The 15256-nt window shown below is 36.9% G+C and overlaps 1 protein-coding gene across 1 annotated transcript in view; it reads right to left on the minus strand.

Annotated features, from left to right (window-relative positions):
- The window catches only part of LPCAT1 (lysophosphatidylcholine acyltransferase 1), a 56969-nt gene that overhangs the window by 4607 nt on the left and 37106 nt on the right, over positions 1-15256 (minus strand). Inside the window, exons 9-12 of the mRNA XM_009583575.1 lie at positions 13154-13279; positions 5851-6004; positions 4858-4956; positions 935-1073 (exon numbers count right to left, since the gene is read on the minus strand). Coding sequence (XP_009581870.1) covers positions 935-1073; positions 4858-4956; positions 5851-6004; positions 13154-13279 — 518 coding nt within the window. The remainder of the gene's footprint in view (positions 1-934; positions 1074-4857; positions 4957-5850; positions 6005-13153; positions 13280-15256) is intronic.

Consider the following 15256-nt stretch of genomic DNA (forward strand, 5'->3'; position numbering starts at 1 on the left):
GCAGTCAGGAAAAAAGGGGAGGGCAGTGGCAATGATTCTTATTCCAATAACTCTAAAATAGTTTTGTAGTTGAAGCTTTACATACATATTTTATGATTGAAACGTAGGAATTACTAATGTAGGAATCGTGATTTACTGACACTGATGTCTTAATTTGTAAGATTTTTACAAATTAAATACATACTGATTATCCTCAAGGAAAACCACTAAAACAGGGCATGTGATAACTACTTCTGGAGATACATGATATGTTGGCTATCGACAACTCAGTTCATACTTAAATGATACAACTAAATTTAGAACCTTACTGCATAAAAGATGAAGAATCTGAAGTAACACGAGTACTTTGATTCCCAGCATAATCTATTCACCCAGATCTCACAATTTTTCAAATGCAACTTTCTCGCCTCCATATCACCTGCATTACAGACTACATACTGAGCAGCCTCGTTAATACCCCCTTATTCCCCCCCCGCCACACTTGTGACTTATTTTTAAACAGGCTGAGCAATTATCATAGGAGTAGAAAGTCTTATATCCTCCTATATTCTGGGAGGGCAGAAATAGTGGGGAACAGATGTAAGAGACAAGAACAGGACAGAGCTAAGATAGCTTTCTTAAAAATACATATTCACATACATAGAAGTCACAGAACAGAATATGCTGAAAGAGCTAATGCAGGTATTTCCTGACTTAACGTGGAAGGGAAAACCTCTGAAAACATGTAAACATGGCATTTGATATTGAAGGTGAAACTCAAATATTTTTTTTTAAATGTAAATTTACTTTGTCTGCAGCACTTTTATCATTATTAAAGTCAACAAGCCAACTAAAAACGGTAAAGTTGAATAAAAATATAACTGGTTTGTATATCAACATGAGTTCAGACAACTTTGACATTTTATGACAGTTCAGATCCACTTAAAATACTTACCATATGTAATCTCTCCTTTTTCTTCTTCATCTACAGCTCTAAAAAGATGCGTAACATTAATCTGTGACACACCCATGGCAGTCTTCAGAATATGAGCTAAATCCTCTTCTTCTATAGTTCCACTTTCTGATTGGTACAGCTATGAATCAAGACAGCAAGACAAATCATTGCAAAGCTGAATGCTAACTCCTGTAGGCAGCACCACACTAAGAAGTTATGCAAAATTAAAATTTGGCATTGGAAATTTTTAGTCACTCTCAGATTGGTATGATCTACTACGGATTTCTGATCAGTCTGGGTAAAAGATAGCATTGATTATTAGTTCACCTGTGTACACTTAGAAAGAAAGGTTGCTATATTCAGAAAAAAACCCTATGTTTACATGCCTAACCACTGGAATTTCAGTGATATTCAGAGACAACACTGTTTAACTGTCAGGGTTTAACCTGGCAGGCAGCTAAACACCACACAGCTGTTCGCTTACTTCTCCCCCTGCAGTGGTATGGGTGAGAGAATTGGGGGAAAACAGTAAGATTCGTGGGTTGAGATAAAGACAGTTTAATAGGACAGAAAAGGAATGGAAAATAATAATAATAATGATAGAAGAATATACAAAAGAAGTGATGCGCAATGCAATTGCTCACCACCCGCCGACCGATGCCCGGCCAGTCCCTGAGCAGCGGCCCCCCGGCCAGCTTTCCCCTAGTTTATATACTGAGCATGACATCATATGGTATGGAATATCCCTTTGGCCAGTTTGGGTCACTGTCCTGGCTGTGTCCCCTCCCAGCTTCTTGTGCATCTCCAGCCTTCTTGGCCAGCTGAGCACGAGAAGCTGAAAAGTCCTTGACTTAGTGTAAGCACTACTTAGCAACAATTAAAACATCAGTGTGTTATTAACACTATTCTTAATCGTAAATCCAAAACACAGCACTATACCAGGTACTAGGAAGAAAATTAACTCTATCCCAGCTGAAACCAGGACAAACACTAACATGTTTTGCAGATATGTAATCGAGAATACTTTTTAGTCCATTGAGCTACGTGTCCAAACTCCAAGAGAGTCTGTGGAATCAGGAGATGTATTTAGGTCAGCCTAAAGCAGATACCATTTCCACTTGGTCAGATGTAAAAGTCAAGATTCCTTTGACCAGCCAGTTTGCATAAAACGCCTACATCTAAACGGCGTTGTATTAATCAGGAGAATCCTACCCCATACAGTGATGGGCCTATAATTTTCTACAAATACTTATTCTAGAAAATAATAATTTGCATATTCTTAAGTCCTGAAGCAAAGTGTTTCCTCACAGAAAGAATTAGCTTTACTACTGAGAGCAGATTGATAACTAAAAATAATTGTTCATAGTCTCATTCTACCTTTGTATATGTACAGTGTTTTCCCCTGAAAAAAGGACTTGAGCATTTCAAAACATCTGTAACATACAGCTTCATTAAACTTTCTAAAATAACTCAATTTGACTGTGCAATGGAAATTGAGACAGAAGAGTTTTTGAAATATCCTTGTCTCATTTTCAAGCACAACAACAGTGCAAATATTGAACCATGTAAAAAAATGCTATTTTGGAAACATCACTGAGAAGGTGGGAACTGATGAGATTGAACAAAACAGGCAAAAGGATGTATTTTTCACACAAGCAGAAGTTGCTGTCACGAGACAGCACACCTCAATGGAATAAAAAAAGTCAGTGGAATAAAAAAGTTGAAGTTCCATGAAAATCAGGAATCTTGCCTTTTCCTCTCTAGCACCTAGATGCACATGTTTCACAAGGAGTAGGGGCAAGGACAAGACACTTGTTTAATAGAACCCGCTATATTTTCACAGATCAAGTAGTCAAAAGGTGATACTTGATGGTAAGGCTCACAAACATCATATTGGCAAGATTTACAACACCCTTTAGTTTCCTTAGCAATTAGGAAGGGAGGATGTGTAGCACTTACACTGGAGTGCTGCTCTTAGACTTGATTGCAATAATCCCTCCTCCTCTTTTAATTGCCCACTGCTTTAGAACTCTAGTGGCTCAGTAACACCCATTTGTCAAATTCTTCAGCCATATTCTAAACACTTCCACTTTGAAAACTTGTTCAGCTACATGAAATGTTGCACTTTATCCCTGAAAACAAATGACAAAGTGCTTTGCAAAAAGTAGCACACAGCAGAGGACAGCACCTGTTCAAAGTCACACATTCATGAACCAGCTAGATCCTTCAATGGCTCCCAATAAGTTGTGTGAATACCTTACTGCACATGAACCCAGGACAGGGGGGAAGAAAGGATTTTAAAAAAAAGAAAAAGGTTCTCCTTCCCTTTTTTCTAGACTATTGTGAGCAAAAATTCCTCAGCTCGAGACTTTTTTTAGCCCTTCCAATCATCACTAGCAGGATAAAATGAGCCATACCTGCTTCCCCTTGCTGAGTGCTTCCCCTTCTTAATACAGGCACAGAACTTCTTTGCAGTTCTACAGTTAATTTTATATTTTGCAATTAATCAGGGAACTCAAAATTATTTATTATGAGTTGAAGAACAGAGCAGATAGTGAAGAACAAACATTTTCTAAGAAACAGTTCTATTAACTTAAATTTAGGTGCTTCCAAAGAGAAAATAACAGCCCAATCTGAGCTTTTCTTCCTCTAAAATGGTAAAAGTATATTGCACATTATGCACCAATGACAGCTAAATCTCACTGAAATACTGCCCAAAAGCCACCTTCAAGTATACTTTAAGCTTGTTCATTTTAGTATGAAGACACAGAGCTGACCAAACATCACCTGACCATTTCTCATGCCATTATATAGATCAAATGGAATAAGTAAGGGCAGAGACCTTTCTGCTTTTCCCTCAGAAGTAGCAGTAACAGCAGCTATTAGAGGCAGATTTCCCCCCAGTATTTGTAGGAACTAAATATTTTTGTTCCTTCCTCCTTTGTCAAATTTGTTTGATACTCACCAAAGGGTAAGAATGATAGATGTGAACACTAAACAGGAGCCTCATTTCTTTAGCAAAACACAGTTAAAAGAATAATACAGGTATGCTGAAGAACCTGAAAACAACTACTCGGAAAATAAGGCTGCCATGTAGTACCATGCAATTGAATGTTCTCAACTCTATGCATTCACTAGTGAAGACAGCATCAAGAGTTAGCACTCTTCAGTTTCAGTAACACTACAGACCATGTGAGTTCAAGGCAAAGGGAAAGGATGATGCAGGATGCAGCAGAGTTTACGTGTTGAAATAGCAATATAAAAGAAATTAATTAAAAAGTAATAAATGAAGGTGTCAGACAAACCCACCGGAATGGCAAACATTAAGTATTGCTGCTGTAACTTTCCCAAAAAGCCTGCATTAACCATCTATGCTGATGCTACAACAAACCACTGAGGCTAGAACAAGATCAGGAGCACTTCTGGGAAGCATAAAGTCTGGGCAGAAACTGCAGGACCAACACAGAAACATGGTAAGACTTCTTATCAAGAAGATAAAATGAGATTAAAAAAAAATCAATGTCTATTAACATGTAGGAAAAGTTTTAAAATATTTTATTAACTTAAAAAATAAGATTTGATTGAAACATTAGAAAAGTAGTAAGCAGAACTCATTAGCCTTTAGTTTAGAAGAATCAATACAAAGGACTTCAGGTTTGAGACTCAATGTACTGAAAAGGATTCTACCAGAGTTCCACAGAGAACAATTTCAAACTGCAAACTTCCATAATTTTATGCAACTTAAACTTGCAGCGCATTCCCTCTGAACATGACCTCTTAATCTAACTTTCCATTAACATTACTTTAGAATGTAATTAAGTATTAAAGGGCATGTGGAACAAGCTTCTGTTAAGTCTAATGGCAGTCTAATCAATAATTTCCAAAAATAAGTAAACTACATAGAGGAAGAAAATGCTGCTTACCTGAAATGCCAACTGAATTGTTTCCAGAGTTTTGGATGGCTTACAAACAACTGACAGGGCAATGACAAATTCCCGAATGTCAATTATGCCATCTTCATTCTGTGAAGGAAAACCTCACCTCAAAATACTGCAATTGTCTGAAAACTTTCATAAATAACTAACAGTTGCTAAAGAATATTCAGAAAGATCATTACATATGCCAGTGCAAAAAAAGTCTCACTGAAATGGAATTACGTCAGGGCAAGAACCCGGGTCATAAAAGCTCTGCAGGCCCTTTTCAGAGTCTCAGTCAGAAATCATAATTCAAAGATTCTTGGAAGACAGTGCTGCTATTGTCACCCTTCACTGCATATTTAAGATTTTTATGTTAAACCATCTGAATTACCAGGTTGAAATTAAAATTGGAGAACCAGAGGGAAAGGTAGCTTAATTTAAGCCCTGAATACATGACATCTGCTCTTCGGTCTAAGAGAGACCACTGTGGACATATCCACCTCCTGGTACAAACAGCACCTCATCCAGACAAAGATAATAGTCATTTCCCCATTCTAACCAATTGCCAGAGGAATGAAAAACTGGCTCATTTGCCAAGTTCCTAGGTCCTTCCGGTTTCAGGCATCCTAGAAGAACAAATGATTTATTTACAAGGTAAGTGAAATATCAGCTAATAGGCATTGCATTCAGTTGCAACAAGCAGCAGCAGAGGTTTAGCCTGAACCCATCTTTCTTCCTCTTCATATTTTGTATCTAGAAAGAAAATCAGTTTTGTCCAACTGATACTCCTTTTAACTTCTACCTGAATGAATGCTTTATTTAGGTGATGATAGGTGCTCTTACCTTGCTGAAAGGGAAATGCAAATACTGTGGTGAAGTGCTTAAAAGCACTTAGCACTGGCCCAAATCAGACCTCAGTGAATTCAACTGGAACAGAATTAGGCTAAAGCGCAGTCTACCAAAAGTAGTACAAATTTTAAACATGATGTTGTTTCTTACCTCATCAAAAAGCCCAAACATACTTTCTAATGTGTGAGAAACTGGAAATTCCAAGTACGCTGAAAATTCTTTAAGATCAACCTTTTCTTTTTTCATTTTCATGGCACTTGCAGCATATTTATCAAGATCATCCTCAAGTGTTTCTGGCTTCAGCCTAGAAAGCATATTATTTTTGCACATTTTAAAAATAAACCCAGTTTTAAAAATACAAATTTCAATATACCAAATGAAGCAATGGATGACGATAATGGTGTAAAACATTACAAAATCTGGAATCAGAATTACTAAGCAACTTTATTATAAAATAATGTATTCCTGTAATTTTAAGGCTCCCATTAGTTCTTGAACTGTATTAGAAATTATTGCAAGGCCTTAGGAACCCTGGTCATAAACTTGTGTCTTTTCTTCTACCTTGATTATAAACCGTATGTGTAAGCAGTTCAGCATTAACAAGTCTAGAACAGAGTCTAGAACTAGCTAATAAATACCAGGCATGGAGAACTAGGTAGGATTTAGGTCACCTGAATATGGCTGTATTGTAGGACAGTAACATAAACCAATTATGGTTCCAAATTTACTAATGTCATTGAACAGGAAAGACCTGATGCATCTTGCCTAAAAGAAATCAGGGATTACATAATAGTGATTATACTGTTAATCCTGTTTGTCAGTCCTCATTTTTCACATTCAGTCCAGAGTTGGACACCATGACGAGGTGACCCAAACAAAGTCATAGCAGTTAATACAGCTACAGAAACTCCCTCAGTCCTTCTGATTGCAAAACCAGATTTTGACTGATGAATGAACAGCTTTATATTTATGCAGATATCTACTGCATGGTTGTTGATTTTTGTTTGTTTGTTTTCTTTTTTTTTTTTTTTTTTTTTTTTTTTTTTTTTTTTTGCTAAGTCAAGCTTCCTGTTCTTGCTTTGTGAAAAAAAGTCTTACTATGAATATAATAAATGGTGCTGCAGGTATGTGGGGAAAAGTAAACTGCCTCCCTAATACAACATCAACCAAATCTTGATCAGCAGGTTTCCTCTGAATTGATTTAGGATAACGTGGGCATCCAAACTTTCTTGTCCAAAGACGAAAGAAGCCAATAAAGCCTTCTACAATATTCTTCTGCAGTTGCCTATTTTGCTATTGCAGACAAGGAAAAGCAGTTATTTACAGAACTCAAAAGCTCACACCAGAATTGTTCCCAGACTGCAGCTGGGACTCCTCAGCAGCTTCCGCTCAGTGACAAGAATGAATAAAATATTTAATATCAGCATTCTCAGGAGCTTCTGCAAAAACATAAAGAGCATTTCTGGTAGGAAGATTTTCTCATACGTCAGCTCCAGACTTTGATTGCTTGCTGAAATGACCCTTCCTAAAATCATTGCTTTTAAATAAAAACACAACTACTATGCTGTCTGCCATTACCTAAACTGACTTACCAAAAACGTACCAACTAAACAATGCCAAGCCCTGTATTTCTGAATTATAAGACCTAAACATGCAAGAATTCTTCCAGAGACCCATTGCCCCTACAGAACATTCATATGTTCTCTGTCCTGGCATTAAAGCACCGATCTTAAGTTTTGGTCCTAGACAGTATAAAAAGAGCAGTGAAACACTCCTCTGCAAACATTCATTTTCCATGATCAAGTAGAAAAATAGCAGGAACAACGACAAAGGAATCCATGGAGGACTTGAGATGCACACAGAACTCAGTTCCTCACATGCAGGATTACATATAAGAAGTGTCCACAGATAATACACCCCTACTGTAGTAGCCGAAATGGATTTTAACTGTAGGATGAGAACAGCTGGCATCCGAATCCTCCCTTGAGATAAGCCCCCACTGATACAGACTATGCAGTCTAACATCTGTCTCTAAATCAAAGAGATTTGATTTGCAATGAATCGACTCAAAATTCACCTTCTAGAATTGAGGGAGTACTCGTTTGGTGAGTAGTATTCGAGACTTGCGAGATCTCCTCTTCACCAGTCAATTAAGTCCGAAAAGCTAAGAAGTTTGAAGGCAAAACCTTATACAGAAAGTAACATGGCTTACCACAAATCTTACAGACATCTTATGGTTCGGGTTTTGTAAATATAGGAAGAGATGTGAGCCAATCTCAAAAAGAGTATGTAGGTCAGTGAGGCAAACTTACTGCTTCAGCTAGAATATGACTGCATTGTACTTCTGGTAATCCAAGGTGGGCTCATTACCTCCAGCCCTTTCAGAATCAGAAAGTAATTGATGTGTGGATGACCATGACCTACTATGCTGAAGTCTTCTGAATCCATGTGTTCCAAATCCCACAATAGGTTCTGAACCAATGTGAAATGGTTTGAATGTCTCAATTCCTTTAAAATTGTTACTTTTATCCCAAAGGAGGCTGTAAAAGCTAGAAAGCCAACAGTGGATGTCTTTGCTCATGAAATCATGCTTGTTTGCCTAATGGCTTCCATGCAGGACCTAGGCTTTGCGATACATAACATTATTTGCTGTTGTGGTGTTTTGCTTCACTTTTTAGGCCAGTGCACACTAAAGAGAACAAAAAGTCATTCCTGAGTCCCTGAAGATGGAAAGAACGTTTTTCAAGATTAAGAGCTCTGAACATTAAATCCTTCACAGCAGACTTCACAAGGAAAACCAGATCCCTGAAGGTAGGATATTTTCAGCATGATTACCATTATTTTTAGCAAGTGAGATGTCTTACCTCCTTAAAGCTAGTTTTAGCTGCATTTGACTATTTGAAAACAAACTCCTTTCTTGCATGCTGGGAACCCACCAAAAAATTTCTAGTGTCTCACAAAGCCGGAAGTGAGTCTTACAGCTGGATCTTGTAGCTAGCTACCGTGAACTGCAAGCTCAGAGAAACATGCCCTAAGCCAGAAAAGCACAATACATTCATTTTTATGTCTGCTGATGTGCTTCTGTGCAACTTCTTGTCATAATGGAGAAAGGATACTGAACAGCTGCAAAACTGACCTTCTGAATGCTCTGGGACACCCTGCCTTGATCCACATGGCAGGGTCTATCATGGTTGGTATTTGTTATGTTAAACCTGATCTATGACCACCTCCTATAATGGACAGTATTGCTTTTATCATGAATGCAGACGGACAACATCTTCCAGGGTTTTTTTCTTGTTATAGATGATCTCTGAGCACTCTGAAGTCATGGCACTGTTAGTTAGCTGTGAGGGGTTATTACTTTGGGGATGCAAAGCTCTAACTACAGTCTGCACCACCATTTCAGGCACACGTGGACAGCAGAAGTTTGCAATGTAGTCTGGATGGTAAAGGCTGTTGAGCAAGAATAGACAGGCAACAGGCCTATGAGGTAATTATCTCCTCCTTGCAGATCTTACGAGCCTATAGGGGCATTGCCTAGTAGGATCCTTGTGGCCAACTGGATGAGGTAATATTGGAGAGCAGTGGTCAAAATGGAACTGCTGTTTAATTCAGGCCATTCTTACCAAAATACGGTGGCTTTTAAAAGACAACACAAGCAGGTTTATAACACTGAATTTCACCAGGGCCAGGGAGTGTGTAAGGAGGTAAACCTTGCAGGCTTGCTAAGGCTGGCAAACACTCTTCCAGTGCAGACATCACTAGTAACCATTACATGGGTACAAGACACCAGTAATACTCAGGCTCAGGAAAGCAAAAGATAGTTAAGGATCCAAAAAGAATTCCAAAATAAATTGCTACCCATTGTTAAAGGTAAGAATTACCAACTAAGAGTAATCCTACTGAGAAAGCTAAGAAATCTAGAAGGCAAGAACAGAGGATTTTTTCTGAAATCTGACCTGAAAAAGATGATTTGGTGCAAACCATACCTTTTAAAAGAAGTGGACATATCAGCAAAGCCATACTGTCTTCAGTGAAAAGTACAAAGAACCTCAGAGTCTGTGTACTAAATGCATACACCAAATCAAGAACCTGACAAACCAAAGGGTCTTGTGCCACAAGTATACCAACAATAAAACGCACATTCACCATGATACCATATTATGCTCTTCCTGTACTTTCTATACTTATTGCTTTTTGATGCACAAAGTGGAAGCCAACTACCATACTGGAAGAGAAAAGGTGCCATCTTGTACAAGTGCTGCCTAGCCTCCAAAAAAAAAAAACTTAAGATTTTTCATGTATTTTTTCTAATTTTTAAAGAATATTTGCCAATAAGACTGCAAATGAATAAGAAAAATCAGGAAGTAGAAAACAGTGACTAAAACAGAAGGAGGTGAGACACATCCACCCTTGCTAGATATTCCAAATCATACCTGGAGTTTTAAAAGTGAAAGATTTGGGGAAAAAAAAGCAAACCAGGAAGCAAGTAAATAATGCAGTAGCAGAGTACTGAATGTTAACAAATTGAAGGGTAGACAGAAAAGCAAGAGACAAGAGAAGCGATCAGTTTAAAAAAAAAATCTAGCATGGAATAAGCAAACATGATCCTTAATCTGGCTCAAAGTTTGATGAAGCTATCAATACTTTTTTTTTTCTTTTTTTTTTTTTCCCCCACTTTCCTCAGAAAGATGTAAAAGGCCTGGACCACTAGAATTACTTGAGCAAAATTTCAGGTTACATCAAGACCTCATCTAACAGAGGTCATCAAGCAGAACACAGTCACTAAAAAATTTCTACTTTGGATTGCAGTATGTGCTACATTTGGCTTTTTTTTTTTTTTTTTTTTTTTGAAGAGAGGAGGGTTATCTCTAAGTTTCAGAAAATAAAACACTAAAACTGAGAATAATCACAACTAAAAAAAAAATTAGAAAATCATTTGACTGAAAACTGGGAATTCTCTAAGGAGCTACTGATGGCCTAAAAGCCACGGTTCCATAAGAAAGGGGAACAACAATTAAGGCTAGAAGGTCCTCCTAGTTCATGGGCAAAGTGAATGCCTAAAGTTTGAAACAATAGGAACAAATCAATTCAAATCAGAACTTAAGGATCTCCTTGCAGGCAACTACCCTAAAGCAGCTCATAAAAACTATCTCATAAAAAGGTGGAGATGAGACTTAATTATACTGTATTAACACTTTCTGAAGGGGAAGATATCCGAAGAGGTCTTTAATAAGGCACGAAATCCAAACAAGCTTCGATGTCTAAAACATGGTAATATATCCAAAGTACAAACAAAGAATCACTTTAAACAGTGGGGTAATTAATTGTGGAATAAATCATCAAATGAAGCAGAGGATTTATAATCTATGAAAGCTACAATAAAGATTGCATACAGCTTAGTAATCAGCTCATTGGTCAGACATAGATTATCAGGCTCAACAGAAGCATAACTGCTTGAGGACTAATGAATGCAGAATTTGAGAAGATGAGACTGTGATCAATTGATCTCACTGATACAGCAGTCATTTTACCACAGAGTTCAGTACGAGGCAACTGAGTTTCAGCCAGCAGTGACCTGGCAGCTGTATAGCTGGGTTAACGGAGCCCAAGCTCTTCATTAGATGAAGCATGAGAACTCGCTGCTGTGGCTGCATGGCTTCCGGATTGGATCCCATCCAGCTGAGCACAGACTAAGCAAATTTTACAATGTTAATAAATCCTGTAGATACACAATGTGAACAGAAATAACGCTCCAGTGTAGCAAACTGAGGTATAACTTGATTTCAAAGAATCTAAACCAAAAAGAAGTCTGGATTTGCCTTACTATAAAAACCTTGCATTTAAAACTGGATGTTACCCTGAAGGTATGTTATTGCTCAAAAACAAGTATTAAGACTGGATGCAAAATCCATTAGATAAAATTTACTGTTCCCGTTATTTAGGGATGTGACTGGATGATCTTAATGCCTCCGTGGCCTCAAAATCTTTGAATAAACAGCAAAATGACTGCATCACCATCAAACGTGCATTAGAGATGAAGTCATCTTACAGTCTTCATCCAATTGTGCCAGAAAAATACCATTGTAATAGCCGCCTTACTGGCACATATCCAAATCAAGACAGGATAATATTTCACCAATGTACAATTGCTCAAACCAGACAGAGAACTTTTGGGTTATGGGGAACCTCACTCAAATGTGCATGTAATTGTTTTAGAGGCCAAAACAAAAACCCAGAAAAGCATAATTTGAAAGAACAGCTTTAAATTGAGGACACAGAAGCCAAACAATTTAACAAGAGGATTAGACTGAATCCCAGGATTATCAACTGCATAATAAGAGACATGGGTGGTTTTTTGGGTTGGTGTTTTTTTTTTGTTTTGTTTGCTTTTTTTCTTAGTACTGTAAATTCAGAGCCTTTGGAACAAAGCAAGAATCTTAGTTTCCCCTTAGAAGTCTATCCTATCCCACTGGATGTCTTTTCAGATGGAGGTCCCAACAATGAATTAATATATGCTTGTCATCTGAATGCATAATGTATGCTGTCCTACATTCCTTATTCTCCAATAGGTCTTTCTCTTTCTTTTTTTCATTTATATACACAAGCTGGAAGATGAAGGAAAAATTAGTGAAAGGAAATAAAGTACAGAACGGAAACATGAACCTTTGCTCTATGCTTTCAGGTGAGGAGACAAAAAAATGGAAAAGGGTGTTTATATATTAAAGCAGTTAATATGATGAGGCTGTAAATTTAGTTTGTGGTTGTTTAATAGGATGAGAGGAGAAACAGGAGAAAAATTGGAAAACAGCAGCAACAAGTTCTACTATTTGGTTTATGTGTATTTTTTCACTGTTCGCTGAAGCTTTCCTGAAAGGTAAAGCCAGAGGGAACTGAAGCTATCAGAAGAGAGAAGCCACATTGCATATGCTAAGCTACAGTTTCATTAGAAAGTCCATCTAGTATAACCTACTCAAAAGATCAACCACTTCTTTGTGCTTCTTGGGAAAGGGTGACCCCTCTGCCCTCACTATTACAACATTAATTCAGTCACAAGACTGCTGTGGCAGCACTGTTCTCCCTTCATAGATGTCACAGGAAAGGGCAACTGACTCTTAACTGTATCAAACATTAGGAATCCCACAGTATTCCTGACCCTCTTCAGGAGGTGTCTTCTAGTTTTGTTCATGAACGAACACTTCAGACATTCTGCTCACTTGTCAGACTATGAAAATATGAATTTTACAACCTACCCTACTCATTAGGATCTAGGGGTGCTGCGTGCAAGTGGAGAACAGTATTGGTTTAATTTTATATTAGTGTTTCCCCAATTGTAATACGACAACATTCCATATATATTCATAAATCCAATATTGTTATATGAAGGGAAAACTATATAAATATAGATATATAACAATAATGCATCTTACATATAAATATTGTATATGCTTACCCAAGGCTTCTCACAAGCTTTGCAAACTCTAAAAGACATGTGTCTGAAGGCAGACGAAGTTGTCCTTCAGCCAAAGCTAGCTGACAGTCTTCAAATGTATAGTCTGTCACTGAAACTCCCAAAGCCCTTGAATAAACCAGAGAAACACAGTAAGCAAGATAATCTAAGAAAACTGAGCAGAATCATCACTTTTTTAATAGCAAAAAATCCTGTAACAATTATGCGCTCTATTCTGAAGAACTATAAGGAAGAGCCCATAAAAGAAAGTTCACATAAAAAGAATGAAATATGGTACTCTACCCATTGCATAACATCTATTTTGACTTTACAAGTACATGAAAATATAAAAGCACACAAGTGAGAAATTAAGCAGTGCATAGACTTTCAAATTCCTTAATATTTTCATAAAAGTGAATAATAAGGGTTTAAAAATTATTAATTTAGAACAAAACCACATATATTTATTAAGAATTATGTTAAAGATTTATATTATTATTACTACCCTAACATATTAATAAATCAAGAATCACCTAAGGAGAACAACTATTACCTTCAGATAATATTAAAATTACACAACAGGCAACATTTCTCTATAAAGAATGGCTAGAACATAAAGTATAAAAGCATGTAGAGTTAAACTCGAAGCAAATACAAGTTATTTTTAAGTGTATGCCATAAGAAAGGTAGAAGAAAAAATACTCCCAAGTTTTTATATGCCAAACAATTAAGTACTCATTTTTGCTTTACTTCTAACTTGATGCTCTGTAGTAATAGCAGCACCAAAAGATACTTCAAGGAAATCCTTATACTGTAGTTGCCCTGCATTTGCTGTGCCAAAGTTGAGAGAAAGACACTTCATTTTGGAAGAGGCCTTTAAGAATTCAGTGTACAAACATAAGACGCAATTTAGAAAGCAAACACTACAGCATATGAGTTACTCATCTGCCTTGTTTTCCATTATACTTGATTTTACTTATATTAGTACGGAACATTATCTCCTTTGTGCAGCCTTTTCTAGTTTGATGAAATCTTCACAAAGTTTTTTTCTTGACTTACCTTCATCCTTTTCATCTACAGATTTTTCTACCTTACTACTAACAACCTTTTCCATCTGTGAAATTAATATACAGTAATGGCAAGACATACAAAACACCGAGGCGTGCCACAGTCATTTTGGCTTTGATGAAAACTCTGCATTCAATTCTACGCTTTATTATAGACAGTTTGATCTGTAATGGCAGTTACCTGTCATGCTATAACCACTTAATTTCTGTTAAGTAGCCTCTTCCCTAGAATCTCGTTAAAAGGCCTTAGAATGTCAATGTAAATAACATCAGCCAGTTCCCTTTTATCCACCAATTAATTGTCAAACTTCAGGAATTCTAATACATTATTAAGACATGCACTTAGCATTAAAACTACTGATCAGGGTTTCTCTCTTCTCTCTAAGGCTGAGAAAATCAAATATTCAGGAAGAACACCTCACTAACAGATATTCAAGCTCAAAAGTACCAAATATGTTAAAAAAATAGGTATTATTCATAAGCTACTTATGAATAAAACAAGTACATACAGGGTAGTGATTTTGGATGAACAGCCTCCCCCTTGCAAGAAGAAACAACAAACAGGGAGAAACAAAAGGAAAAAGCCAACTAAACCAAAAAGATACAGGTACATAGAAAAGCAATCTTAAAATCCTCAGACTGTTGAAGGCTAGATTGCCTTATATGGGTGATCCTAAGCAATTAAATTCAGTTCCTCCAAATTTTTCACTTTTTGATCTGTTCCTGTTTCATCACTCTACTCCTCCTATGAAGAGTGCCCTAGTAGTATTTGCAAATCAGTAAACCACCTTAATGGAATGGATGAGAGGTTCTTGTGATACCATATTTCATCCCATAGACTTATGGTTAACATAGTAATGAATGTTGCGTAAAATCCAGATGAAGAACTCATGCTGTGGGGATTTAAATCCATTTCCAAATTCCACCTGACTTAGAGATCAGGTATTGCAGGTCTTGTCAATACTTATATTATATAGTATTCAATATAGCATTGTATTATACAATATGAAATAATTGTTATTATACAATACAAAATGAA

Source organism: Fulmarus glacialis, unplaced genomic scaffold, assembly GCF_000690835.1.
Source record: "Fulmarus glacialis isolate BGI_N327 unplaced genomic scaffold, ASM69083v1 scaffold2818, whole genome shotgun sequence".
In the NCBI taxonomy this organism is placed as follows: domain Eukaryota; kingdom Metazoa; phylum Chordata; class Aves; order Procellariiformes; family Procellariidae; genus Fulmarus; species Fulmarus glacialis.